Source organism: Python bivittatus, unplaced genomic scaffold (genome assembly GCF_059951505.1).
Source record: "Python bivittatus isolate LINGU-HERP-01145 unplaced genomic scaffold, Pbiv_v1 ctg000850_np1212, whole genome shotgun sequence".
In the NCBI taxonomy this organism is placed as follows: Eukaryota; Metazoa; Chordata; class Lepidosauria; order Squamata; family Pythonidae; genus Python; species Python bivittatus.
Genome location: NW_028277112.1, coordinates 36210838 through 36238421, shown reverse-complemented (window position 1 = coordinate 36238421; position 27584 = coordinate 36210838). Strand labels below are relative to the sequence as shown.

General features: G+C 38.0%; 1 protein-coding gene and 1 long non-coding RNA gene across 8 annotated transcripts in view; one reads left to right on the top strand and one right to left on the bottom strand.

The window, feature by feature from the left end:
• TLE1 (TLE family member 1, transcriptional corepressor) overlaps positions 1 to 27584 on the bottom strand; it is an 82251-nt gene that overhangs the window by 5729 nt on the left and 48938 nt on the right. For 4 of the 7 annotated variants that reach the window (XM_007426329.4, XM_007426330.4, XM_007426332.4 and 1 more), the window contains 8 exons: positions 23177 to 23293; positions 21708 to 21761; positions 20609 to 20761; positions 18473 to 18617; positions 16669 to 16859; positions 15715 to 15791; positions 7294 to 7543; positions 5114 to 5361 (listed from right to left, as the gene is read on the bottom strand). In XM_007426329.4, coding sequence (XP_007426391.1) covers positions 5114 to 5361; positions 7294 to 7543; positions 15715 to 15791; positions 16669 to 16859; positions 18473 to 18617; positions 20609 to 20761; positions 21708 to 21761; positions 23177 to 23293 — 1235 coding nt within the window. The remainder of the gene's footprint in view (positions 1 to 5113; positions 5362 to 7293; positions 7544 to 15714; positions 15792 to 16668; positions 16860 to 18472; positions 18618 to 20608; positions 20762 to 21707; positions 21762 to 23176; positions 23294 to 27584) is intronic. The other 3 variants (XM_088130252.1, XM_088130254.1, XM_088130253.1) reach the window with 1 other exon arrangement.
• On the top strand, positions 952 to 26933 carry LOC148213814 (uncharacterized). The gene is made up of 3 exons (XR_015793864.1): positions 952 to 990; positions 26604 to 26699; positions 26828 to 26933. It is a non-coding gene; the product is annotated as an uncharacterized LOC148213814 (long non-coding RNA).

Genomic DNA, 27584 nt, shown 5'->3' with positions numbered 1-27584 from the left:
TACTGGCCAAAACTTTCTTGTATGAAGCACCATGCCATACAGATTATACTTAAAGGTGGTAATTGGACAACCATTTCAAGTTAACCTGATTTCAATAGTGCTTGGGCAAGCCAAACACCTAAAGGTTTTGGACTCCCAAAGACAACTATTGATGCTGTAGCTTATAAATAAGCATGCACCAAAGTATCACCCATGTGTTTGCAAAATTTGGCATTGCAAAAGTAGAAATGTATAGCATCAATTGACAGCATCAATACTATAATATCAAGTAATTTTGTGAATATGGGTATCAGCAAGTAACCAAAGGATAAGTTCAATATATAATTCAATATAAATATAAGTTAGAGACTGGGTTTTCAATGTCTTAATTTTTTGCTCTTCTGCTTTATGGGCAGAAAAAAGAATAAATTAAATACAGAGCTGTCCATTTTCTATAAAAACAACACAAGTAATTTGATTTTTTGGCCTATCAGTGTAGAGTTCATAGTCCTGCTTGTAATTAAGATGACTCATTCAGTCTGCAAGTGTCCAGAAATGCTTAAATGGCCAAATGCCGATGCTTTAAATAGCCTCTCATTATGAAGGCAGGTGCAAATGTCAGCTGTGCTTGCTGAAATTTATTGTGCATCGCTGCCAGTTTTGTTGTGATATATGAAAAGTTGGTTTTGTGGTCCACCAAACACTATCATATTACAAATCTATTTTGGGCTGTTAGAAAGTTGCTGTCTTGCCAAAGCATTCCCACCAAGGTGTACCAAAACCTTCTTTCTTTAATCTTGAAGGCTTGAAAGGAAATTACTTATGTGAGCATTATGCTAATTACACACCCTGCCTTGCAAATGTGGAAGTATTAGAGGTTGTCTGCAAAAAGAAAAGTCGCCTAACCACCTAGAAGGGGGAGAAGGAAGAAACCCTGACCAGCAGCCAACAGAGGCACTAAGAAAAGCAGAACATTATGTGAGCTAATTTCAACTTTTATTTATTCTTTAGGTAAGTGAACGGTTTAAGAGTTGTTTCATTCATTTATACTTAAGCTGCCAATTATTTTGGAATAGTCTTATGGTTACTATAACTAACTGAAGAGCACGAAAAAAAGAGACAGCCTGTCACAACACAAAGTATTTAATGCCAAGAGACCAAAGCTCCCAGACCACCAAGATTAGATTAGTTGCTTTTTATTTGTAACAGGAATATTCAAAGCATCATGACAAAAAGGTTATATTGTTGACTTCACACTAAAGCAACAGGAAGAGAGTTCTGGAAAGTCCTATAAGGTATAATTTTAAAATTTTCAGTAATCTCCATGAAACAGGGCCTTTCGTTGCAAAAGAATGGGAGTGATGCCGGAATACAGTGCAGATAAAAACAAAAAACAAAATTTTTGTTAAATAGCATCAGTTAAATACTGTTTTGGCCAGCAAGAGTTTAGGTAGAATTAGATATCCAATCTAATTTTCAAGGAGGATTTGTAGGATGATAGTGGTGGGCGGGGGGGCATATGAGAGAATGAGCAATGGAACAGATTGCATTTTGAGTAGAAGAGTGAGAAAATGTTAAATGTTATGAGATGTTGCTGACAGAAGGTCAGGCCAAAAGGTGATGAATAGAGGATGTGTTGGAGATAAACAGACACAAGACTTGAAGCATAAGACTTGGGCATAAGATTTTGAGAGCTCTTGTCCCCAGACAGTGGTGAGGAAATTAGAAGTAATTCAAGTTAGCAGTTTTCTGATGGCCTCAGCCACTAAGGTCATGAACGGAAAATGCAGCAGTTGCCATTATTATTTCAGCAGCTGCTAAAGAGACCAAGGAGTCCCAATCAATAGAAGATAAGTCCCCCACCCCAAGTGAACAATGTCCTGGCTTTGGGAAGTTGGTAAAAGAGGTGGAGGCTGTGATGAGGATTGGACAGCTGGCACTGAGAGACCCAGACCAGGGTCAGAGGCTAGAAAAGTGGTGGGAGCAGTGGAAAGCCCAAGCCAAGAGCCCAAGCTGAGCTGACACTGGCTGAAAATCAGCGAATGGAAATAGCCTCAAATGGCCAGGAAGCCTGGTGGAAAGCAGGCTAAACTGGCTGTGGACTTTGGAATTCAGTCCCTAGGTGAGAGGCAGGGAGAAATGAAGAGGGCCATGCTCTGGAAAGAGAGAACAGGGTAGGGTAGAAACCCTTGTCCTGTAGGACACTGATGGCAGAAGTGCATGGGCATCACTGGGAACTATGAGGAAGGTTTAATTGGCATTGCTGTAAGTAGGCAGAGACAGTTGGGGGGGAGATGTGCCTAAAATTGGTAGTGTATGGCAGAAGACAGTGTGTGTAGATGGTAATCAATGGTTTGAATGGGGAGGACTGAGTGGAGTTTGGTGAGGTCTGTAGAAGTTCCTTGCATATTGTGGCCAGATGGGATATCTGGGTGGTAAGTGCTAAATGAGATGCTGGAGAAGAGGACTGGGCAGGGACGCTAGGAGTTTATTGCAACAGTGAAGGGCAGAGGAAGGTGTAGCAGGGGACTTCTTTAAAACCTTTTAACATGTTTATTTCCACATATTGAGAAAAGGTTTTAGGAATACAACTCCTAGATACATAATATATTCTGTAGAAATTATAAAACCCAGCTTTTTTTTAATGATATTGATAATATTTCATTGCATATTGATATTTTACCCCAAACTGATGCGTTCCTCCCCTAGTGGCATGGATGTTAAATATCATGGGGGAAAGGACCAAGCCTTTCACACTGGAATAACTACAGGCTCAGTAGCTGTTTCATTATAATTATACTGGAACTGTCTACTTAGGTAGGAGAACCACTCTAAAATATTGTTCTCAGTCCCCAATCCTTGGAGGCAGCATTTTTTTTTCTTTTTCTTTTTCTCTTTCTCTTTTTGTGTATTTTTTTTTAATTTGTTACAAATGTTTTTTAAAAAGCAACATGTTGATACTCAGTTATACAAAGCCACAGCTAGCTAAGTCAGAGGTGCTATGGAAGTCTTGAATCATTAGCTGTAAGGGACTGGATAGCAAAAAAGTGTCTGTAACTAGATGGAGGTGCTTCTCATTCATAAGTATCTTGGCTATCTAGAAATATCTACCCACCAAGGGTCATACTTTCCATAAGAGAGCAGGTCCATAACTTGGTGGTCCACTTAGATTCATGGTTCCTGTTTGGACAGCAGGTAGAAGCTCTGTGGCCAAGGGGTCCTGTGCCCATCTTTTGTGGATATGCCAGTTATGGCTCCACCTGGACCAGGGAAGTCTGGCAATCACCACCTCATCACCACACATTTTTATTACTCCAACACAGTCTATTTGGGCCTGCCTCTGTAAATGACCCAGGAGCTGCATTTTGTGAAGGAGGACTCATTACAGTAGAGTCACTCCCATTCTGTGGTCTCTGGATTAGCTGCCAGTAAGCTTCTGAGCCCAATTCAAAATGCTGATTATTGCCAATCAAGCCCTTCATGGCATGACACCAGGCTACAGACTACTTTAAAAAAGAGGACTCTGCTCATCCTGTCCAGACAACTAAAGGGGGTCTTCATAAGGCCTCACTTCATAAGAAGTAGAGGTCTACTGCCTTCAAAGGTATGCCTGGCCCCTTCTCTTCTGTCATTTTGAAGGACACTGAAAACCAGTTGGTCTTTAGCCCTTAATGAGGAATTTTTTCTTCTGTTTTTTGATGTGTTTGAATGCTGTATTGATTTTAATCCTATACTGACTTTGTACACAGCACAACATGTTGGGGCAAAAATATGGCTCAATCAATCAAATAGAATATGCGTTGTTCTTAAGGATATGGAATCAGGAGTGGCATATGTCAACAAACAAAGCCAAGAAAGAGACTGATGCAAGCATCAGTAGAGTAACATTTCAAAATAAGCAGAAGGCCCACATTAAGATAGATGATTGAGGAATTAAGAGGTCAGGTGGAGTAGGAACTCAAATTAAAAGAGCCCACTAGAGAATGAAAAGCTATTAAAGTATGATAGAAAAATGGATGAAGAATGTCAATAGAGGATCTTCTCTTGATTGGGCACATTATGAAAGAGGTTAATTATGTAACAAGTTTACCATCATTTCACTCTTAATGTTATCAGCTATCCCTGGTGGAAGCTAATTGAATGGGAAATTCTTCAGTCAGTTACTATTTGCACTTATGTACCAATAGATTTTTGTTATGTTTTATACTTTTCCTTGATACAAGGTATGCCATGTACAACTGAAGACAATCAGATAACCTGAAAATAAGCTATTAATATTCTTACTACTCAGCATTTTCAGGTGTTTGCAGAGGACACCTGTGGTGTTTTCTGGAAGACAAGATGGCTAACAGCCAACTTTCTTTTTTTTAAACAGGAATGTCATTTATTTACAAGTAGTCACAAATAAATATTCTCTAAAATAAAACCTGCTCCCTGCCTTGGCCAGTCATGTACAACAAACACTACCAAATGCACCTTTGCTCAAAGCAACTGCAGAATTTGAGAACTGGTATTAGTTTTCATTCTATGCAAGATAACAAAGGTTGTAAATATAGACAACTAAATACAAGAAGCTTGTCATGAACCCTCCAAAATGTTCAAACCACTGTTTTGGAAAAAGAAACATAGGGCATAGTGCTTCCAGCTTCACAGTACAATTTGAAGCTACAACAATCAGATTTTACCCAAAGAAAATCTAAGCTTCTAATAAAATCATGCCAACTAAAGGCAAGACACAACTCATTTTTCTGTTCTGTTTCAAATGCTTATTTTGATAGCATTAGAAAACATCAACCCCATTCCTGATTGCTGGAAATCTTCTTTCAGTCATCTCTCTGGTTTCTGAGATTTTGGAAGGCATTATCCACAAAAATACAACTTACCAATCATAAGGTTTTGTTTTCCAAACAAATAAAAACATTCAGGCAACTGAATGCTACAGATTTTCTTGTACAACTGAAACATACACACAATCCTGAAAAGGCAGATTTGAAAATAGAGGTATTCAGACTCAACTTTTTTGTACTTAGACTTTTAATTCTGAAAGATCAATGGAAGATGGAAGATGTTCGCCTAAAAGTAGCTTCCAGAGTAGTTTCATCTGGCCAAAAATGAATAAAATACAGCAACTCACCTGACCAAGGTCTGATTGTGCAGATCCCATACTGCAATGTTCCCATCACTACAGCAAGAGAAGCACACCTTGGAATCTGGGCTGATTGCTAGAGCATAGCAGGCAGGAGCTGAGGATGTCAACTCTGCTTTAATACGTGGAGTTGGAGCTGCCAGATCCCAAATGGATAACGTGCTGGCTTCCCCACCAACGATCAGAGTGCATCCATCGGGGAGTAACTTACAAGACCGAATGTAGTTATCTCTATTCTGGAGAAAAACACATCACCTCAAATATATATATATTCTGCAATAACGGGCAATGACACATTTCATATTGCAATACACTTCAAGAAAGATGGCAGTTGTCAAGAGGTTATAGGAACTCTCCCTTACAGTTCAATAATTCAAAAATTCAAAAAACAAGAGAGAAGAAAAATAAGGGGTTATTATAGTTTTCAGTCCATAAAATGAAACAATTGTCAAATTTTTCACTTTTAATAAACACATTAGAATAAAAAAACCTCTATAGCAGCTAAGAAATGCAATGCTAGTAAAAAATATGTACCAACCAATTATTCCATTTTCTTACAAGCTGCAATAAGATTTTTCTTCTCTGGAGTGGATGCACTGTATTTTAAGTTAAGTCACTTGAAGCACTGCAGCTTGAAAAAGTACATTTTTGGCAATACTGGTATCTTGTAATATGGTGGAAGTAAAGAAAGATACAGCAGCAGAGATAATGTATAGCTTGGCTTCTAACTACATTTCATTAAGATTATTGTTTTTATATAGCTTTTTACTTTTAAGCAACAACTAGTTACCATATTTTTCCGACTATAAGACGATAGTTTTTTCTAAAATCCTTACCCTAAAAACTGAAGGGCGTCTTATTCAAGGAAGTCAGCCGAGAATCACACGGTTCCAAACTGCCCATACTTTGTTTCTGCAGAGAGGCTTCCTCCTATTGCTAGCCTCCAATCCCGAGTGAAATAGCTTGACTCCCAAACAGACTTCCTCCAATCACGAGCCTGATGTAACTGACATCAGCTGATGCTGAACAAACCAATTAGAGGAAGGCTGATTGCAGAGACAAGCTATCGGCAGTTTCACTCGTGCTTGAATGTAATCAGTTATGCAAAAGAGCCTGGAAATAGAGCTGCAGAGAGACGGTTTGGACCTCCTCCCACCGAGTGTATCAGGTCAATGTTAACTAATTACTAAATAAAAATGTGTTCTGCACTCTCTTTAAAATATTGATTTTTTAATTTTGGGCTGGAAAAGTGGGGGTCGTCTTGTACATGGGGGCGTCTTATTGTCGGAAAAATATGGTATGTCTCTATCTCACAAGTCTATAGATTGTTTAAACTGAAAAAATAGTATGCCATAAAGCGTCTTGCAAATAACAACTTGCTGCAATGTATCTAATTCATTATGAAAGTTCCTCAAGTTTTATACAACTGTTTTCCAAAAATTTAAGTTCAAATAATTAGAATAAAAATGAACTGTTCCTAACACAAATCAAAACTTGGATTTGCTTTCCCATTTTTCAATTGTGTCTCATCTAGGTATAATATGATTAGGTATTGGAAACAGATGTCTCAATACATATTAGACTAAAAAATGACAATTCATGCTAGCTATAGTTAAACAAGATTAAAAAAGAAAAATCTAAAGTACAATCTTCATGTTTATTCAGAGAACTAAATTTAAACCCCACATTGCCCACTGCAGTATTCTGCAGTAAATATACTTTTGCTCCTTTACTTCAGGGGAAAACTGAAGGCTCTAGAAATGCCTATCATAGGTTTTGCAAAATAAAAAAGAGATAGGAGCAGAATCTCTTGTAAGGAATGAGAGCAAAAAGCTGGCCCTTCTTTTGCCCATTGGTGCAGATCAACATTTTTAATAGCTTCTGAAATTCTGTACTCTCAAGAAGCTTGTCTGATGTATCCCATTTATTGCTCAGTAAAGTTGGTTAACAGAGCAGAATTATTTCTTCTGACTAGATGCTTCTTGCTCTTAAATTGTGTTCATTTGTTGCTGAGTCATTCATTTGCTATTAGATTTTTTTTATATATATACATAGAGGAGTGATTGATCCAGAAATAACCTCAAGAGTAAACTAAACTCATCTGAATCTAGGTTTCAGTACTGAACACCAATGAAACCATCTTTATTCAGAATTATCATTTCACTTACCAGGCAGTCCAGCTGAGAAACAGGACTCTTATTGCCAGGTTGGCTGATATCCCAGACTTTGACACACCCTTTTCCACCAGTATACACATGTCTTGTTGGATTGCTTATAGTAACAGCACACACCACTTCCCCATGGTTCAAGGTATTGATCTGGCGAGCATGCCGAGGTATTCCTGGTCCAATGAGAGCATCTGGAGGAAAAGGAACTGGTTGCATCTGACCATCTGCAGTAACATGAAATGAGTATGCTCTGGTGGGGAAGAGAAGAAAGGGGCAGAGGGATAGGGGAAGAAAAACAAAGGTCAGATAACTGACACATTTCAAGCTGTGAATGTAAGTCTATCTGCAACAATCTGGGATATGCTATGGAATAGCTGTTTCCATCTGAACAAGATAATCAGTAGCATAGTTATTTTCCATAAATGACACTAATGAAGAATAACTATATGAAGTGAATTCTGAATTAATGTGCCTTTTCAGTTCAAATACTTTTCTTCCCCTGTCCCCAATTTTCCAGAGTTTCATCAACCAGTTCCTAAATGCTAAATATATAGAGTATAAGCATGCCTGTATTTATTCAGGGAATGTCTGCCTATTCTCCAATGAAGATCACTGGAATATAACATTTGATCATATCCTAATGAAACATTCTGCTACTAAAGTAAGTTCTTAAAAGATTAATTATCATGCCCCATATATTCCCCTTGCCCATTCCTTATCCTTGGCTGTCCTTTCTGACATATCTCAAGGCCAAGATAGTCAGCAGAAAGGATGATGAAATTAATTCAGTCATTCAATCAGAAGCCAGATTGTCAGATATGTCAGATATGAACCAAAGAAAGAAATGGGAAACAAAGAGCTCTTTGCCTTTTCCATCCACATTACATTTTCATTTACCATTAGTTTTTAATCTGTTAGATCCTCTGTTGAGTTTAAAAATCATAACAGAGTCATATCACTATCAACTTCAACATATAAATAAAAGTAAATTTCCTTTCCAAACATATGCCTAAAAATTTTGCAGATTTTTAATTAGCTGATCAAGCATGACACATTGGCCCTGTCTATAAAATCTGAATATTATCCATGATCTTACCACACAAGACTCCTCATTTTGCATACTATAATTCCATTTTTTCAGGGCTAGTATAATCAAAATTTACCATTAAAGCAAATGGGAAATTGTTATCTTATATCTTCTTAGTAACCAGGATCTGATCCTGATTCCACATTCTCGTTTATAAGCATAAATTAAATCACCTTCTCCATGCAGATGAAAAGTTTAATTAATCTTAATTGAAATATCAAAATGTGACATGAACAAGGAAAGGACAGTAATGGAGCAAAGATCCATAAAGCATATTCTCAATCCAAGAACATAAAAATATATTAGATAAAGATGTTATGTCTGTCCTTCATCCTAAAACAATGACCACCGCATGCCATTTCCTTCATCCAATGAAGTACATACTAGAAAATTTTGAGATCATAGTCTATATGGAATAGATTACAAAAGACTATGTTAGAATACGCTAGTAGCTACAAGCTATAGGGGGATGAGATTTTTGCTTCTGTAGATGCAGCTGGACTCCAACTTTCACCAGCTCCTGCCCTAGCATACTCAGTGGTCAGGGATAATGATAGTTGAAATTAATGTCTTATCTCTGAGTAGAGCAGAAAGATGAAAATAAATATGAAATTTTAGAAGGAAATATGGAAAGGAAAATACTACTAGTAGTAGCAATAGTAGTAGTAAAAGAAATTTGGGGCTTTTGTGAAAAAAAACATAAATAGCATCTAATCTGGAAGTTGAATATGAAAGAACGCAAGAGGGATCCTAATCAGTTTGGCCAGGCTACTATCACAAATATGATCCCAGGTAGGTTTGCTTATAATTCTCAATAAATTCAGAAATTACCACAAATACCATGTATACAAAATTGCAGGGTGTGTATACCAAATACACAAGACAGCTTGTGTAAAAAACAAGCAATAATGGCGGTGGGGGGTGTGTGATTACCAAGGTGTATTTTTGGAATGCTATAAAGAATAGCTTCCAAAAACTTTTAATATTAATTATATAAATAAATTCAGAAGCCCATTCTCCATGCTTTTGTAACTTGCATGGTATCATTAACATACAAATACACATTCAGGATTTTAAAGATAGAAAACATTTAACAAGAGCTAGATTTTAAAAAAGAAGTCACGTGCCTCAGTTTCTCTTAGCATCTTGTCAGGCTTTGGTAAAGATACTGGAACAGGTTGTCCAGAGGGAGTTCTTTCAGAGCAACAGAATGGGAAAAAGTGTGTTCCTAAAAGCATTATTGTTTTCATTACTGTTGTTTTGAGCAACCAGCACCTACTTCTATCCTAAATGTCATGTGTTAGTTCGGAAATCCATTTTGCCAGAAAGAAAAGAACTAGTATATATAGAATAAACACATTACAGTGGTACCTCGGGTTACGAGCTTAATCCATTCCGTGACTCTGGTCGCAACTCGAGTTGGTCGCAACCCTAGGCAAATTTCCCCATAAGGTTCAATGTAAATACGGTTAATCCGTTCCGCCCTCCAAATTTGGTCGCAACCTGAGGTAAATTTTTGCGGCCGGAGCTGGTCGTAACCCAAAAAGTTCGTTAACAGAGGCGTTCGTAACCCGAGGTACCACTGTATATACAAATTCACACACACACACTTCAACCTATTGATTACTTAAACTATGAAATAACACAACAGTAGCCAATTAAGAAATGAAGTTTCAATTATTTGGTTGAGAAGGAAAGGGAAGGAAGCTCCTCCAGTCAAGAAGAGGCATAGCAAGGATACTGCATTTCATTTGCAAAATAAATTCAATGTGACATCCTGATTTGTGTGCCTGAAAGGACCTAGCTTTCAAATCTGAGCTGAAAACTCTCCTGCTGTCAATATAAATTTGCAGTAGACAGGGCATTATTTGAACTTCTACACCAGAAATTTTCAATAGACTTATCTATTGCAGATAAGGATATACCATCAGAAAGTTGCTATGGGTAACTGAAGGCATCCTGGTGCCTTGGGGTGATCAGGCATAGCGTCAATCTAGTTTCAAAAGCAAATAATGAAATGAGATCAACTGAGCACCTGGGATTTTCAAAGTTTATCTTGTCTATTTATATAGTACACATAGGCTATGAAAGAAGCAGCTTCTTTAAGGCAGATACAGTGGATATATGTTGTGTAGGAGACAGAAAAAGGAACCAGGTAGTATTTTTTTTAAGTTCAATCAAAGAAACAAAGGCTGGGGAATAATAGCCAGGGGAAAGGACCTGGGCCTTTTATGACCCTGAAGTTTCCAGCTCCTGATTCATGAAGATTCTACTTTTTAACTTAACTGAGTGTTTTGTAATCACACTATTAAAAACAGAAATCCTCCATCAATTGTCTGAAGATCAGTATTTTAAAATAATAGAAAAGTACAAAATGTCATCAAAATCCACAATATGTACTTGATACAGTTGCAAGAAAAAGTATGTGAACCTTTTGGAATTTCATTTTTGTGGACTGATGAAACAAAGATTGAACTATTTGGAAAGAACACGCAGCACTACATCTGGCGTAAAAAGGGCACTGCATATCATCATGAAAACATCATCCCAACCGTAAAGTTCTGCATTCATGGTGTTCTGCATTAATTTGTCATAAAATGTGATCTGACCGTCACCTAAGTCAAGAGTATTGACAAATATAATGTGCCTAAAATAATAACACAAAAACAATTCTGATCCTTCATGTCTTTATTGAACACACTCATTCAACATTCAAAATGCTAGTGGAAAAAGTAAGTGAACCCTTGGATCAATAACTGGTTGACCCCCCCCCCCTTGAGCAATAACCTCAACCGGGCACTTCCTGTAGCTGTGGATCAGACCTGCACATCGTTCAGGAGGGATTTTAGCTCATTCTTCCTGGCAGAACTGCTTTAGCTCTGTCATATTCTTTGGACATCTCATGTGTATGGCTCTCTTCAAGTCATTCCATAGCACCTCTATTGGGTTGAGGACTGGGCTCTGACTTGGCCACTCCAAAAGGCGGATTTTGTTTTCCTGAAGCCATTCTGTTGTGGACTTGCTCTGGTGTTTTGGGTCATTGTCCTGTTGCATCACCCAACTTCTACAGAGTTTCAGCTGACATACAGACATTCTCACATTATCCTGAAGCATTTTTTGATACACTTGGGAATTCATCTTCCCCTCAATGCAAGCTGGCCAGGCCCTGATGCAGCAAAGCAGCCCCAAATCATGATATTTCCTCCACCATACTTTACGGTTGGGATGATGTTTTCATGATGATATGCAGTGCCCTTTTTACGCCAGATGTAGTGCTGCGTGTTCTTTCCAAATAGTTCAGTCTTTGTTTCATCAGTCCACAAAACATGTTGCCAATACCGCTGTGGAATGTCAATGTGCTCTTTCGCAAACTTCAGGCATGCAGCAATGTTCTTTGTAGTAAGCAGCAGCTTCCTTCATGGTGTCCTGCCATAGGCACCCTGCTTGTTCAACATTTTATGTATGGTAGACTCATGAACACAGATGTTAGCCAGTTCCAATGATACCTTCAAATCTTTGGCTGTCACTCGGGGTTGTTTTTTTACCTCATTGATGAGTCTTCGTTGTGCTCTTGGGGTCATTTTGCCTGGGTGCCCACTTCTCGGTACAGTAGCCACAGTCCCAAAGTGTCTCCATTTGTAGATTGTCTGCCTAACTGTAGACTGGTGAATTTCTAAGGTCTTTGAAATCACTTTGTAACCCTTTCCAGCTTTATGTAAATCAACAATTCTTGATTGTAGATCCTCTGAAAGCTCTTTTTGGCGAGGCATGGCTCACATAAGTGTATTCTTCTTGTGCGGAGAAAACTCAAAACGTTTGAGTGGTTTTTATCAGTCAACGTAGCTCTAGTCCACACCTCCAAACTCATTTTCTTAACAAGACTCCAGGTATGCTAACACCTGACTCCAGTTAGCTTTTTTGAGGTCAACTCAAGGGTTCACATACTTTTTCCACTAGCACTGTGAGGTTTTTATGGTTGTTCTCAATGAAGACATGAAGGATCAGAATTGTGTTTGTGTTATTATTTTAGGCACATTATATTTGTCGATACTCTTGATTTAGGTGACAGTCAGATCACATTTTATGACAAATTAATGCAGAACACCATGAAATTCCAAAAGGTTCACATACTTTTTCTTGCAACTGTACATGGTACATAGAAACTTCCCTTCTGATGAGATATACAGTGCAAGTGGGGAAAGAAAACAAAACAGAATTGTGTTTTAATGATTCAGGTTTGTTTGTTTATTGTAGCTAACAGAACTGATAAGATGCATATACTCAGCATTTTTAGAATTTACACCCAATCAAATCTCAGGGATCCTAGAAAATAGAACTTCAGTGCCTAGATATCTGGGGGCTCTCCAGGGATACTAGAACCAAACTGAATCAAATAACTAACAAGATATAAATAAGAGACCTTTGCAGATCAGCTCTGGCTTGATTTGGACATTTGAGATTTAATGGCAAAGTGATTTTGATTCAAGACACTTTGAGATTTGATTTGGGGAAAAAAAATCATTCATAGGCTATAAAGGGAAAACATTTAAAGCCTGCAGCTGTTTTATTTTTGGCAAAATGGGGTAAGAAGGTAGGGATGATAAGATTCTCTAGAGAACATTAATCCTGCCTAATTTTTGTTGAGTATTTTACAGGGTTTCACAGATTTTTTTTTTAAACAGTCCCTCTGCATCTCTTCTAAGGTACTGACCACCAGGAGGAAGAAAATTTAGCAAACTAGCCCTCAAATATATGTCAGAGCCTAGGTTACAGAACCAATGGGGTAACTCTCCTATATTCTCTGTGTGTGTATACTTGGACACATGTGCCTTTGAGTCAGTGTTGACTCCTGGTGACTACCTGGACTAGGCCCCGCAGTTTTCTTGGCAAGATTTTTCAGAAATGGTTTGCCATGGCCTCCTTCCTAGGACTGAGAGAGGTAAACTGGCACAAGGTCACCCAGCTGGCTTTGTACCTAAGGCAGAACTAGAACTCACAGTCCTCTCCCTATCATATGTCAATTCTAAAGTAAGTATTTTCAAATATGGTGGCCTCTCACTTTTCCATCTTCCTTTTGGGAGTACCAGGAAGATTGGTATAACTGGTTGGCAAGCTTGGCCTCTCAAGGGAAGAGCTCCCTCATCACTGACGTCAGGGGGTTGCCACTCTGGGCAGCAAACTCTGGAAAAACTTGACCTCTTCTGGGCAGAGAGCAGAAGAATGATATTGACTGGGATAGTATAGCTTTGCTGCCTATGTTCACTGTTTTGGTGTGTGGTGACAGTGTCACAGGTTCTTTTTTAAACCACACCCAATTAGACTGACCCAGACCCAGGAGAGACACAAAAGCACTGGACCCTGGACCAGGGGCTTTCATTATATCCCCCTGTAAGGAATGGGGAGATTTTTTATTTTGCAAAACAAAGGTATTCTACAAAAGTTATATGCAGTATGTATGTGTTTACAGTATATAATATACATATATATTTCCTATTACCTCTATCCTATACTCTGTTCTATTACTATTACAACATTTCCTCTATACTATCTCCTATACTATTACTATTAAATAGCTCTAGTTTCTCCTTACAGACCTTGTTCTTTCTTAATTCTCTGGAATTTCTTCTATTTTTCTTTCTTCTCTACTGTTGCTTTTTAATGGCCAGCATGTAGAGCTCTTACACCTTTCCCAGCTGTGCTTTCCCTGGCTGGGCTTCTATACTTCTTTTTCTCTGGACCATCCACTCCCTCTGAAGGAAAAACACCTTCTTTCTTTTGGCTGCTGCCCTTCCCAGTTTACTGGTGGCTGCAGAGCTCCAAAAACACACCTCTCCTCCCTCACCAGTATCAAGGTTACAGCTTTATAGGCTGATGCCAGGGAAAAGCTCAGATGGGAGGGGAGGAAGGCAGCACAGGTGCCTGCAGTTTTGTCAAGCAGCCTGCTCTTCCCAAGACTGGAGGCATAGGAACTTTTTAGAGGCAGGACTCAGCTGTGTCTGGATTATGCTTGCTGGCATTACTTTATATTAAATAGAGAGCAGCAAAAACCAAGCTAGCACAATCAGGTACAATGTCACAGAGATAGGCAGAGCATAGATAAAGAGGTTAATCCACATGTTATGGCCCTGCCACAACCTGTTCTTAAATAGTAAACATTTAGGCCACCCCTTGTGTTTGTGTTAGCCTAGCACTCATTCATTTATTCATTGTTGAGAGATTTAAACCATCTCATGCAGAATTTAAAAGTATAGTTTGACCCAAGATTGCTTATTGGACTGATCAGTCTTCTGTTCTCATAAACCTGAGCAAAGAAGCTGAGAGTTGAGAAAATGAATGACACCCAAGTTAATATTAGCCTTGTCTTACAAGTTCTGACAAGGAGTACAGCGTGGTAATAAAACTCATAGGCCAGCCACTCAATCCACCCAGCCTCCCTTTCTATCAAGTTGCAACATTTTATGTTGTCCATAATAGCCCAGAAGCAGCAGAAAAGCCATCAAATCTGAAAAATGCTTTGAAAGACTACAAAGCATTTCAAAACCAAAGATTTGAAGCAGGTACCTTCTTTGATTTGTGAATTAGCTTTAGTAATGTGATTTTATCAAACCTCTTTCACACTGAACATTTGTGAAGCTTGGCACAGCTCTAATAAATACACTTTATTTGCAGAGATTTACTGAGGTTGCAGAACTACATTTTTCAAATGCGACATTTGAATTTTGGTACCGAATATGTACAACACTAGGAATGAAACATGCAGAGCAAACATTTTGTAGAGAACTGAAATGTGACTGACAAGCTTTATTTCTGAACTCTGAAACAGAATGTTTGCCTTGCAGTTCCATTCCATTATCTTACAGCATAGGAACAAATGAGTAAGTAATAATGTATCCAAATATTCTGAAATTATCTGAAACTTAAAAATGAAATGATCTTTAAGTCATACTAAAATTAGAAGTAGGAATCTCCAAGTTTTTTTAATCAGAGAAGTTTTTAGTTTAAATGCAAATTAAAACAAGAATGTATTTTATTTAAATATAATATTAAAATCCACTTTCCTTCAGCCTTCTGGGGGTCCAAAATTCTAGGACAGAGAGACCATATCTTGCCAAGAACTTCTGCCAGCTAAATCGCTTGTACCAGTAATAAAAATAGTATGAAGTGCTCTCTACAAGAATGGCAAATATACTTTAAAAAAAAAAAGTAGTGTAAGATTGTAGCCTTTCTGGGAAAATTTAACATACCTACACCTTTAGGATGCTCATCTTTTGCCATAAAAAAACAGTGTGCTCTGGCTAATTTAAATATTCATTATGATATCAGAAATTACTCACGGTTTTCCTCCAGGGATTCCAGCCAGATTGGGAGGGATTCCAGGGACTCTCATATGAGGGGGAGGATCAAACCCAACCTGATAATGAACAAATAAATATCAAAATATGCTGATCAGTTAGAAAAAGTACAAGACTACTAAACTTTCCCCATACTAAGGTTTCAGGAAATACAGGTCTACAAAAATTAGATATCCATCAATTTGATGGATACATGTGTTCTCATTTGCTAACAATGTCCCTCATCATAATATATACTTCCTGCCTAATCTTTAAATGGAGGGAGAAAGTCTGTTCACTTAAGAAAACAAATATTCAATAAAGCAATGAGTTTTTGTATGTTACTAATGGGTAACATTTTCAAAATGAAGGAACTGAACCTTATTTTCCAAATAAGGGGAAATGTATATATTTCTTATGTAGGAACAGGTACACATGGTGGAAAAAAAAAATCAAATCTCTAAAACTGCTATATCCCTAATGTTCTTTAATGTTTAAAGAAGTATGTACAGGTAGTCCTCACTTAACGACCATTTGTTTAGTGACCATTTGAAGTTATGATGGCACTAATAGTGACTTACGATCATTCCTCACATTTATAACCACTGCAGCATCTTTGTGGTCATGTGATCGCGATCCAGGCATTTGGCAACCAGCTCGCACTTACAACAGTTTCAGCATCCCAGGTTCACATGATTGCCATTTGCGACCTTCCCAGCCAGCTTCCAGCAAGCAAGATCAATGGGGAACTGCATGATTCACTTAACAGCTGTGGTGATTTTCTTAACGACTGCTACAAAAAATGTCGTAAAATTGGGTGCGGTCACGTGATGTTTCACTTAACAACCGTCCCACTTAACGATGAATTTTCCAGTCCCTATTGTGGTCATAAGTCAAGGACTACCTGTAAGTATTTCAGTGTCTTACATCCCCATTCCAATCAGACTGCAAGCCTACCATAGGGGATCGTCCATAGGCAACTACAGCGGCTGCAGCTGCAGCTGCACTCATTTGGGGGGACATGTTGTGTAGACTAGCATAGGCAGCTCCTGGGCTGGTCAGCTCTCCATTCATGCCAGCATGTGGTACCATTCCAAACGGAGCAGGGTAGGGACCTGGTACAGCGAGAGGTGTTCTCAAGCCAGCTGCTGCAGAAAATGAGACAACATATTTATACTTGATGCAAGTTATTTTGTATTTTTTTCATATTAACCAATCAGTACAACTTGTAGCTGCAGTGCAGACTCTGCTTAACACTATATTTGATTGCAACTCTGTGTGAAGTAGAATAACCTTTGTTATTCAAAGGTTCATGGCTTCCCAAAGATGAAGATTAAAGAAGTGGCCTACCTACCATAAACTCAGCCACCATTTTTCACTCTAGCAGCTTCTAGAAATGCAGCCCTTCTTTCTCTGAAGAAAACAGCATGGACAAGCATTTCTAACAGAAATGTTTCCAGATTTGAACTCCATAACTCTTCTATTTTTTTTTATTCTGATCAATTATTATTTAGAGTTTGTTATTATAAAAGTATACAAATGACTATAATAAACTCATTTTTAATAGTCTGGAATGTAATAATTTTTAACGTTTAATTGTTACTATTACATAAATAAACATGGTCAAAATGCAAATGAAAAGTAATATTCATCATGCCCTGTCTGCCTTGAACACAATCTTTCCTCCCTTAAAAACTCTTTTCAGAATCTCTGTACAGATAGACCTCAAGTTACAACTGTAATTGGGACCGGAATTTCCATTGCTAAGCAATGCGGCCGTAAAGCACAACAACACGTGACTGCATCGCATAGTGACAGGAATCCCGGCACTCCCCATTGCCATTGTTAACTGAACCCCACCGGTCATTAGGTGAGGACCCAATCCAAGCCATTCCCAGCTTGGTCCCTCCCAGCCCTGAGCCTCGGTAAGAGACTGCCTCCTCTTGAACTCCCCATGCCCACCTACCTCTCCCCCATCTGTGCCCTTTTCACTGCCTTGCACTCTGCCATCTCTGTCACCCTGAGCTCTGCTTGCCCTGCTTGAGGCAGCATTCCTTGGCAGCAGCAGCACCAGAGCTGAACTAGAGGCCCAGGGCAGTGACAGCCAGCTGAGACTGCTGAAGGCCCTGGGCCTCTTGTTCAGTGTCAGTGTCTCCACCACCGCCAAGGAGTGCCGCTGTGCAGGGTGGCCAAAAGGGCAGAGATAAGAGTGAGATAGGTGGGTGGGTGGGGATGAAATGCCCTGCGATCATAAGTGTGTGTAGGCTGCCAAGTGCCCACATTTTGATCACATGACCATGGGGGCCCTGCAATGGCCATAACTTCAGGGACCAGGCATAAGTACCATTCATTCAGCACTGCCATAACTTCGAACAGTCGCTGAACTAATGGTCGTAACTTGAGGACTACCTGTATATTTTTTCCTTTGCATTTCTTCCCCTTATGATGATTTGTATGTTTGATGTCCTAGTAATTGCAATTTAGCAGACAATAGCCCAAGGTGTCATTCTATATTTATACTATATTACATGTCACAACCTTAAATATAATGAACAGAAATTTAGAGACTTTCCACTATTGTTATTATTTCGGAAGATAAAAAGCTATTCAGGTAGCAAAAGCATCACAAAAAATAGATACTCAAAAAATCTGCTAAGAATGGGAGTTTTCAACCCACCAGAGTCTTATAAGTCAACAGATGACCACATCAAATTATATGAGTAGTAATAATTCAGTGCACAACAGAAGCTTTTTATTTTACCAGCTTGGTTGACCAAAGGGTCCATTGTGGGAGGTTTCGCAAGGCCTGGGCGAAGACCTGGTGTAGCACTAGTTCCTGGGGTTGGTACATCACTTCGTGGAGTTGGTGTACTGGATTTCAGGACTGGTGTGCTAGCCTTTTCATGCTAGTATCATTAAACAAATCAAATAAGTACTGTTATTAATCCAGGATATTACTGAGTATTCTTACACCAATTATCATAACAGCATGTGGAATTGTGAACTTTTACAATTAAATTTCCCTGGACAATTTCCTAAAATTCAATATTAATGGAGTCTGCCCTCCTTATTTCCGCTAAAAAAAAAAAAAAAAAGAATGATATGCAACATTCTTTAGTTGTGTATTTTATTGGCAAGAAGTGAAACTGATTAGTTAATTGCAATTTTAAAAATTTCAGCTATTCTAATTCAAATATAGGACTTTGAAGGAAGCAAATGACAGAGTTATTCAGATTATGAAGATATATTTTACAAGCCAGTTGGAAAAAAAAGAGACAAAAGGCACATGTTATGTTCCAACTAGACCTCAAAGTGATGGTGATTTACTAGAAAAGAGTTGTTTTCCCTGCCAGAAACTTCATAAAGAAGAGGATTCAAGAAATTGTTACAGATTACAAGAAAATAAATTATACTCATGCCCAGCCTGTAGAATGGATAGAGACTGAGCATTTTTTACCCTTTTATTTTATTTTTTATTTTAACAGATATACAACCAGGAAAAAAAAAGAAAAAGAACAAAAAAGAGATTAAAAAGAGATTTGCAAGCTGTGTAAAATTGAATAAGAGTGTTCAATGGAACACTAGATTAATACTACATGTAAGGTTAATCTTTTATCAATTTTGACTATTATTAAAAGGAAATCAATAATAAATAATTAACAAAGGCAACCACTATGATAAAAATGATCAGCCAGTATAAATGATTAATAGAGTTTTCCAACTAATTTTAAAAAGTCTATCCTTATTATAATGAATCCAGCAAAGTCTAATATTTTAAAAAGAAATCCAAACTTTGCATGTGCCACAAGTACATGGGTAGAATTATACTCCATAAATGGCTTCCACATTAAATTAATTTCTGTATCAGACTTGTTTTTTAAATGCAAAGTATTTTTTGACATTATTGCGTACTCCCACAGCTTACTCTCCCATTCTTCTAAGGAAGGAATTCCATGTAATTTCCAGTAAGAAACAAAGTATCCTGACAGCTGATATAATATATGGAGCCAACTACCTATACATTTAGCAGAAAAACAGCTTGCAGGAAATAAAAGTTTATATTTAAGATTCATTCTATAGTGAATCATCTTCCAGAATTGTTGAGTTTTATGACATTGCCACCAAGTGTACAAAAATGATCCAACCTAATTATTGCATTTCCAGCAATTTTTTTTTTTTAAATATGAGTTTTGGCAATCATCACTGCAGTAATATAGCAATAAAAACATCTTGTACTAGTTTTCTCTGAGTGTAGTATCTTCAGTGAATTTGATATTTATCTTTTAGTGGAATACCCACAGCTGCATATACAACTGTAATTACTCCAACAGAAAATGTTCAGGGACCATGCTGACAAATTTGGACTTTCTCTGCATGTAGTGATGACATCAACCTACTTTGATATAAATATACCACATAAATACAATTGTAAATAAACCACATACAAAGCAATGCACTCTTAGCCAAAGCAGATTTTGAAGTAAAATTACTCTGGGCGTTAAGTGAGCTTTATACAGTTGTGTTTCAGGAACCTGATATCATGTCTTGTTTAGCCTCTGACTGATGGGTAATTCCACAATAAGTAAGAGAATGAGGAGAACTTAAAATATAGGGTTCACGAAAGACAATCACAAATCAAATCAAAGCTGAAATCCCAACACTGGTTTTGTGATCAGATTTCATGGTGTGGACAGTACTTACTCCAACAAAAATAAAAAAAGAGGAAAATCATCATATAATGAATGAACAGGTAGTTTTTCCATTAATAATTAACTGCTACTACAGTTTTGATCTATCTCACCACAAGAACTGCACTTAAGTCATGAAGCTTGTGCACAGTGCAGTAATAAATAATGATCAGTTGTCAAAATATAATACAATTGAGAAAAATACTTACCAAACCTATTTCTTTGGATTTCATGGAAGCAGAACTTCCTGATGAGGCAGTGGATGCTGGGCTGCTAGAGGCATCTTTCTTCAAGATGCGGGCTTTGTCTATGCCGTTCTCTCGTGGGGAATGAGCAGGACTTGCTCGGGGAGATGAAGGGTCCTTCATGGGTGAGGGTAGTAACAAAGGCATATGTTATTATTAACTAATGTGCAGTAAATTGAGAAGTTGGAAAGCTTTGAAATTTGTAGTATCTTATGTTAAATGTATGAATGTATTATAATTTAGCTCTTTACACCAGTTACATACATCTACCACATGGAAAAATAATCTATGCTTTAAATGGAAAACAGGACTATTTCAAACCACAAAGAAAAATGTTTGGTGCATTTCAAACCAATTTCCCAGAAATAAAAGGGGGCAATAAGCAGGATAGATAATTTTACATATTGTTAGAGACAAAATTCTAAAAAGATATCTTCTAAGAACTGTGAGGAAAAAAGCAAAAGTAATATAGTTATGTATTTAGCTTTCTACTGTTCATAAATAAACATGTTTATATGCTTCCACATTGCACCACACCATGAAAGCTTGTGATGCTACTAGAATTGTTCTTTAAATGGCTTACTTTCCACCATATTTCCTGCATACCCACCCTCCCTTAATATATCCAGAATAAACACTGTTCATTTATCTATGATCATATGCACAATAAGAAATTTGAATAAGCAAACACCATCATTGCACCATTTGCAGACTCACAAAAACAATGGTGATAGTTTCTATGATATTTTTTTCCTTCCCTTGTGTTTAGTCTGCTCAGTCCTACTCTCAAATCAATATTGACAAAATAAACACAGAGATCAAGGACTCCCAAAACATCCATATGCCATGGGACAGACGCATTGGTTTCTAGGGTCTGTGGCAAATAGGAATTTAGTAATATTATAACTCTTCCCTACTGTTTGGCTTCTCCAATGAAGAGATATTACTAATAGCATGTTATGGATTCATGCAGACTTTTACCAAGGGATGTACAACCTATAATCTAAAATATTTATATTCCTTTCAGCTTCAGCTACAATAAAAGAAACACTAAGCAAGTTACCTCATTAGATACATCCACAACTAAGTTGTCATCACTTTTGTCTCCATCGCTGTCCTAGATTTAAAAACAATGCTTAGTTCAGTCAGCATTTTGGACTTAAGCAGTCTACTTACTATAACTAACAACAAAACAAAAATAAAGGGCACCCCCTCACAACTGCTTTAACATACTACCTTCACAAGTTGGCAGAGTAAATGTAGGTGGGTGCCCAAGAGGGCTTCACCAACTTTTTGTGGATGACAAGTTGTAGGTCAGGAGGTTCTCCATGCCTGGGACCTGTCAGATGTTCTTTCTTTGAAACAGCACTAATCCCATGTCTAAAAATAGCCAGGTCATGGGTACAGAGAAGGGATACAGTATATAGTGGGAGAAAGCCCTCCTGGGGATTGGTCTGTCTGTCTCTCTTGCACATTCTTATGCTTGTTCTCTCACTCACTCTCACTCTGTCTCTTGCTATCTGTCTCATATACTCACTCTACCAGTTTCTTGTTCACATGCCCTTTGTCGCTGTCTCTCTCTCACATTCTTGCTTGCTTGCTTATATATCTCAAGAGAGTGCTAGCCTTACTTTTGGAATACAAGTCTAGTGTGCTTTTAAAAGAGTGCTAAACCTGCGAATACAAAGAGTATATAAGCATAAGATCTGACAAGCACCAATCAGGTACTGTATGTTAAGATGTCTCTGTGAAAACAAGGTCCACTCTCTCCTGTAGACCAAGCCAAAATCCCATGGAGAACAGTGCCCAGCAACCACAGAGGAGGACACGTCCACTGCAGCCTAAAGTGGCCAATAGGAGCTGGGCAGAACTTAGCCTCTGACCACATCGCCCACCCTATTATTAAAGCATCCTAAATTGTGTCCATAGCCACAATTGTGTTGGGAGGAAGTGGAAGAAAATATTGCTTCAAAACTAGGACAGCTAAAGATGACTCAGGGGCTGAGAATGAGACGAAGGTAATGTCATGAGGACATATGATTTAAAAATTGTTACCAGGGCAAGTTTCTGCTGCTGTTAAAGGGACATAAAGATCAATACTGTTGACCTTTTCCAGTGAAAATTGCTTTCCTTGCCTGTTCTATGCAAGAATGCTTCCTATTTCAGAATATTTATATTAAAGACAAGACTGTGAGACATGATGCAATACATGCAAATATATGTAACTCCAAATGCCAGTTTGGCAAAACATGATCCTATTAGCTGATTTATAAATAACTGTTTCTATTCTACCACCAGCAGATGGCAAATTAATTCACATATAAATACTATATCTTTCATCACCTTCTCCCCATTTCTCAGCTTCTTGTGAAAAAAAGCTAGGAAATCAATGGCTATGTTATATGGTAATATGGCAAATCAGGCATCGAGGAGAAAGATTAAATATATAGCAACCCAATGGAAGTGCCCTGAAAGTGATGATGGCTGTTGTCAAACTGGCAATCTGGCAACATTTTAGATGAAGTCTCTTACATAGTGGCTTGAGTCCTTATCATCCACTTTTCTTTTCTTCATGTCATTGGAATACTCTGGTCCATTCCTGCGTTTATCTGTGTTCCGCAGACTGTCTGGGACCAAGAGTGAATTACTCTGCAAATACATAAAGATCATCAAATTTACCTTTAGAATCCCTTTGTAGACATAACCTGTGACAGAAATGGATATTTCCAACAAGCACAATGTTTTTATTCACAACACAGACTAAAAACAGAATGCACGGCTTGCCTTGCAAGAAACTTGTTTTAGACATCTGCTGTATAGAGGATTGTGTAAATCAACCTACTCTATATAGTGTTTTTCATACAGCTTCTATGGAACAAAGTAATGGTGAGAACAGAGTCATTTATTCATGAAAAATGTTTATGTCTGAATTTATGAAAAGTAATTGCTGAAAGCATATCACAGTTTACCCTACGTCTTGTCTTATTATTAATATCCTTTTTTGTATGTGTGAATGTGTGTGAGTGTGTGTGCACCTTCAAGTCATTCCTGACTCCTCATAACTGCCTGGACAAGTCCCTCCAGTTTTCTTGGCAAGATTTCAGAAGTAGTTTGCCATTGCCTGCTTCCTGGGGTTGAGAGAGAGAGTGACTTGCCCAAGGTCACGTAGCTGGCTTTGTGCCCAAGGTGGGACTAGAACTCACAGTCTCCTAGTTTCTAACCTAGTGCCTTAACCATTACATCTAACTGACTCTCTATTAATATGTTTACAATACTCATTTTAAATGTAAAGTAAAGGGAGAAAAGACTTTGAGGGCTTTTCCTCTTAGCTACATAAACATGGTGTCGTCAGTTCTTGAGTCATCAGTAATGTATGCCCCCTTGAGTACTAAAAATAATTTTTAAAAAATATGGCTATGCAGAACGTCATGTCAGCAGAAGAAATAGAAAATCTGTAGTGCATTCACAGGTGACAGAAGACAGCTCCCTTTTTAAATCAACATTCTGTGTATCACAGGATTATGTTCTCTCAAGAGAGCACCAATTCTGATGTTTTTAAAAGATGTATATCTGAAGCTCTTTCAAAGTAATCCATGCATATGAAGAGTTCACATAATATCTGACATGTACTTCAAGGCCTGCCAATCAGGCATTATGTCGGCAGGTGCTTTTGCAGAAGCCAGGTGTCCAGTCTCTCCTGCAGTGCAAACCAATATTGGTAAGAAGGGCATTGCCCAAAATCCAAAGAGGTATCTACTGGAACCTAAAGTGGCTAAGAGGAGCTGGGCAGATCCTAGTCCCTGTTCCCATTGACAGCACATTGCCAATGAAATGCTCCAGATCATGTCCATGACAAACAATGTGTTGGGAAAATATCCTTTTAAAACTCAAACAGCTCCAGGTGTCTTGGAAGCTGAATCCACTGTGGCTGGGGTTGAGACAAAAGTAAGATCTTGAGGACATGCCAGTTATAAAAGATCAGTGGCCCATATTTGTGCAAGGAAAATGATTTCTCATGTTGCTGAGTTCTACATTGTTTTTCTCTGTTTACGCATCTATTGAACTACTGGAGTGGTCAATAAAAGTTTAACTTGTTTGAATTTCTTATTACCAAAGAGTAACATTTCTTAGTGTCAGAAATTGGTCTGTATATTGATTCATAAGGGAATAAACTGAAGCATTCATTTGCATGTATATATCTAGAATAAAATGAAGAAGCCTAAATAAATACAAAGCATCCTCTATGGCTTTAACTAGTTTGTTGATTTCACCTAATTTACTGCTAACACTTTTTTTTTCTTCTAAATTCCAACATCAAACTCTTAATCTGAAAGAAAGGCCAAAAAACAAGAGCAAGGACTAATCTTGTCCACAATCTCCAGGCTACTTTCTTCAGATAATGTTAAGTACAAACTGTTGACCCAAAGGGGAAGAAAGGCATTTTAGATATTTCTGGGTCACATGATAATTTGACATGCCTCCAATTCTCATCTTCCCTCCAGCTAAAGCATTAAACATGTCACAATGGGTTCTTTTAAGTTCAGGATTAGCATATGCAAGAAGGGCAATTTGTTCAGTGGTGTGTTAATGCCATGAACAATGCTGAATGAAGGGCTGGGGGTGGGGTAGAGTAGGAGACAGCTCCTTTCACAAAGGCCTTACAAACCTCCTTTCTAAAAGTCATACATACAAGAAAGCATCATGCCAACACACTTTCTGAAATTTACCAAAAGATCTGCTATACACATCACAACTGTATTTCATGGAATATATTTATGTATTTTCAAATAATTAAGAAGCAAAATCCAAAGCAGTATTCAGCTAAAGAGCTGCCCTCCCCAACCAAAAAATAAGGGTCACTACACTAGGAATTATAGACATCTTAGCTATATCCTGTAATGAAAGAAAGGAAATCATGGACCCGTACCGCCTAAAGTAACGTGAATGGTTTGTCATGGCACCACATATTACATTTTGAAGGCAAACTCCAAACTCTTTTATTTCTGCTTTCTCAACCTCAACATACATAGGGCTTCTTCAAAGTTCAGGGAAGGGCCTCATGAAACTAGCTGAAAAAGCAGCTCATCTCTTTAACTGCAGTGTTTCTTGGCTGAAAAGGTGGGTTTGCTGGATCACTGAACTCATTAGTCTGAGATGTGAGTTTAGATTTCCCCCCCCCCACTTTAAATCTCTTGATGGGCTAAGAAAAATCAAAGGCGTCAGGAGAGAATTTGAAAAGAAATACTCATTTCAGATTTGAAAATGGGTTTCAGTGCTAACATAAACATACAGATACTTTACAGGAAGTTAGCAGTATATGAAAAGGGGGTTGAGTGGTCATATTGCACTAATCTATAAAATATTTGATTTTGGTTTAGCAGGATGTGCTAACTGAGTCACTGTAGCTCATTCTACAAACCATGGTATATGGTTTATTATACCAACCATTATTATACAATTAATTAATTATAATTTAGATTTATAATTATAAATAATAAGCATAAAATATGCTTATTATACAAACACGCATATCCAGCCAGTATTATAATTCTGGAAGAAAGCTGAAACCTAAGAGCAGTTCAGATGCAAACATCTTTTTTTTGTTCTTATAGTAGTGAAACTACAGTATATCAGATGCATAGCTAATCATATTAGTGACCTCAAGGGAAGGGTGAAATTGAAGTATATCAACTGTATCTGGGAACAGGGATGTTTTTACCAATTTTAATTGCTTCAACATACAAATAACAACAGAATAAATATTTATATTCATAGTATTAGCCTTGGTAGAGTTGTTTCATCAAGTCTGGCATAAAAAAGTGTGGGTTGATTTGTCAAGGCATTGTTTGAATTTAAATCACCCATATGCTTGGATACTGTTCACTGCCATTTTAGAACAAAGAATAGTCAGGAAAGTTGCCCTTTGCCCAATCTGGAATTAAAATTAATATCCCTCTAGGCTATAGACTTGGGTTTCTGTGACCTTCTGCTGAGACTGATCCAGTGCTATGACCCTGGGGTCCTTACGTAATGAAGAAATTGAGCTCAACTCCTGGTAAGTACATGGAAATGTCAATTCTTGGCAACAGTACAGAAGTTGATGCTGTTGCCTTTTTCTGGCCAGAATCATTAGCAGTATGTTTTATCTGCATTTTAAAAAGCCCAATCTTCCTCTTCCTCTAGGGTTGAAAGATCTTGAGCCTTTCAGAACTTTTTAGATGTTGTTTTGATCTCCAACCAATGAAATCTTGGAAAGAAATTGTGTAAAGGTGTTCCTCTCTGTCAGCAGTTTAATGCTTCAAAAGGTAAACTGAATTGAACCAAATCTGGTGTATGGGGAAAAGCCTGCAAAAGAAAGACTGTTCAAAATTGGGCCAGATAAAGCCAGAGATTGCAGAGGAAAAAAAAAATCCTGATTTTTTTCACTAATCTATCTCTAAGGGAGAAGCAGTTGGGCAGCTGCTCAGAATGTTGCAGAGACCTCCATTTTAAGCCCCTCTTCCTCTTCTATCCAGGTCACATGACCTAGTATGGAGCATATGGAGTCTGTCCTGCATTTCTCAGTGCACAATGCACAAATATACCAATACAACAAAGGGGAGAGAAGAATGATACACACGGGGATTTGTTTATCTATTTATTTACGTAAGTTTAGGTGCTGTCTGATTCCAAACTGGCTCTGGGTGCCTTACAATAGAATAAGCAATAAAAGTACAGTGTTGAAGCAAGATTGGATCCAGTGCCTCTATACAACGATATAGATAAAAACACAATTAACAAGGAGGGACATCCAACCTGGGAAAGCAGCCAGGTCTTTAAGGCCTTCCAGAATACTGTCATATGGATCTCTGGAGGCATCTCGCTCCAGAAGGCAGGGCAGGAACTGTCAGCCCCACCAGGAATCAACTCCATAGGAAAGCTAAAATTATTTTTACTGAGA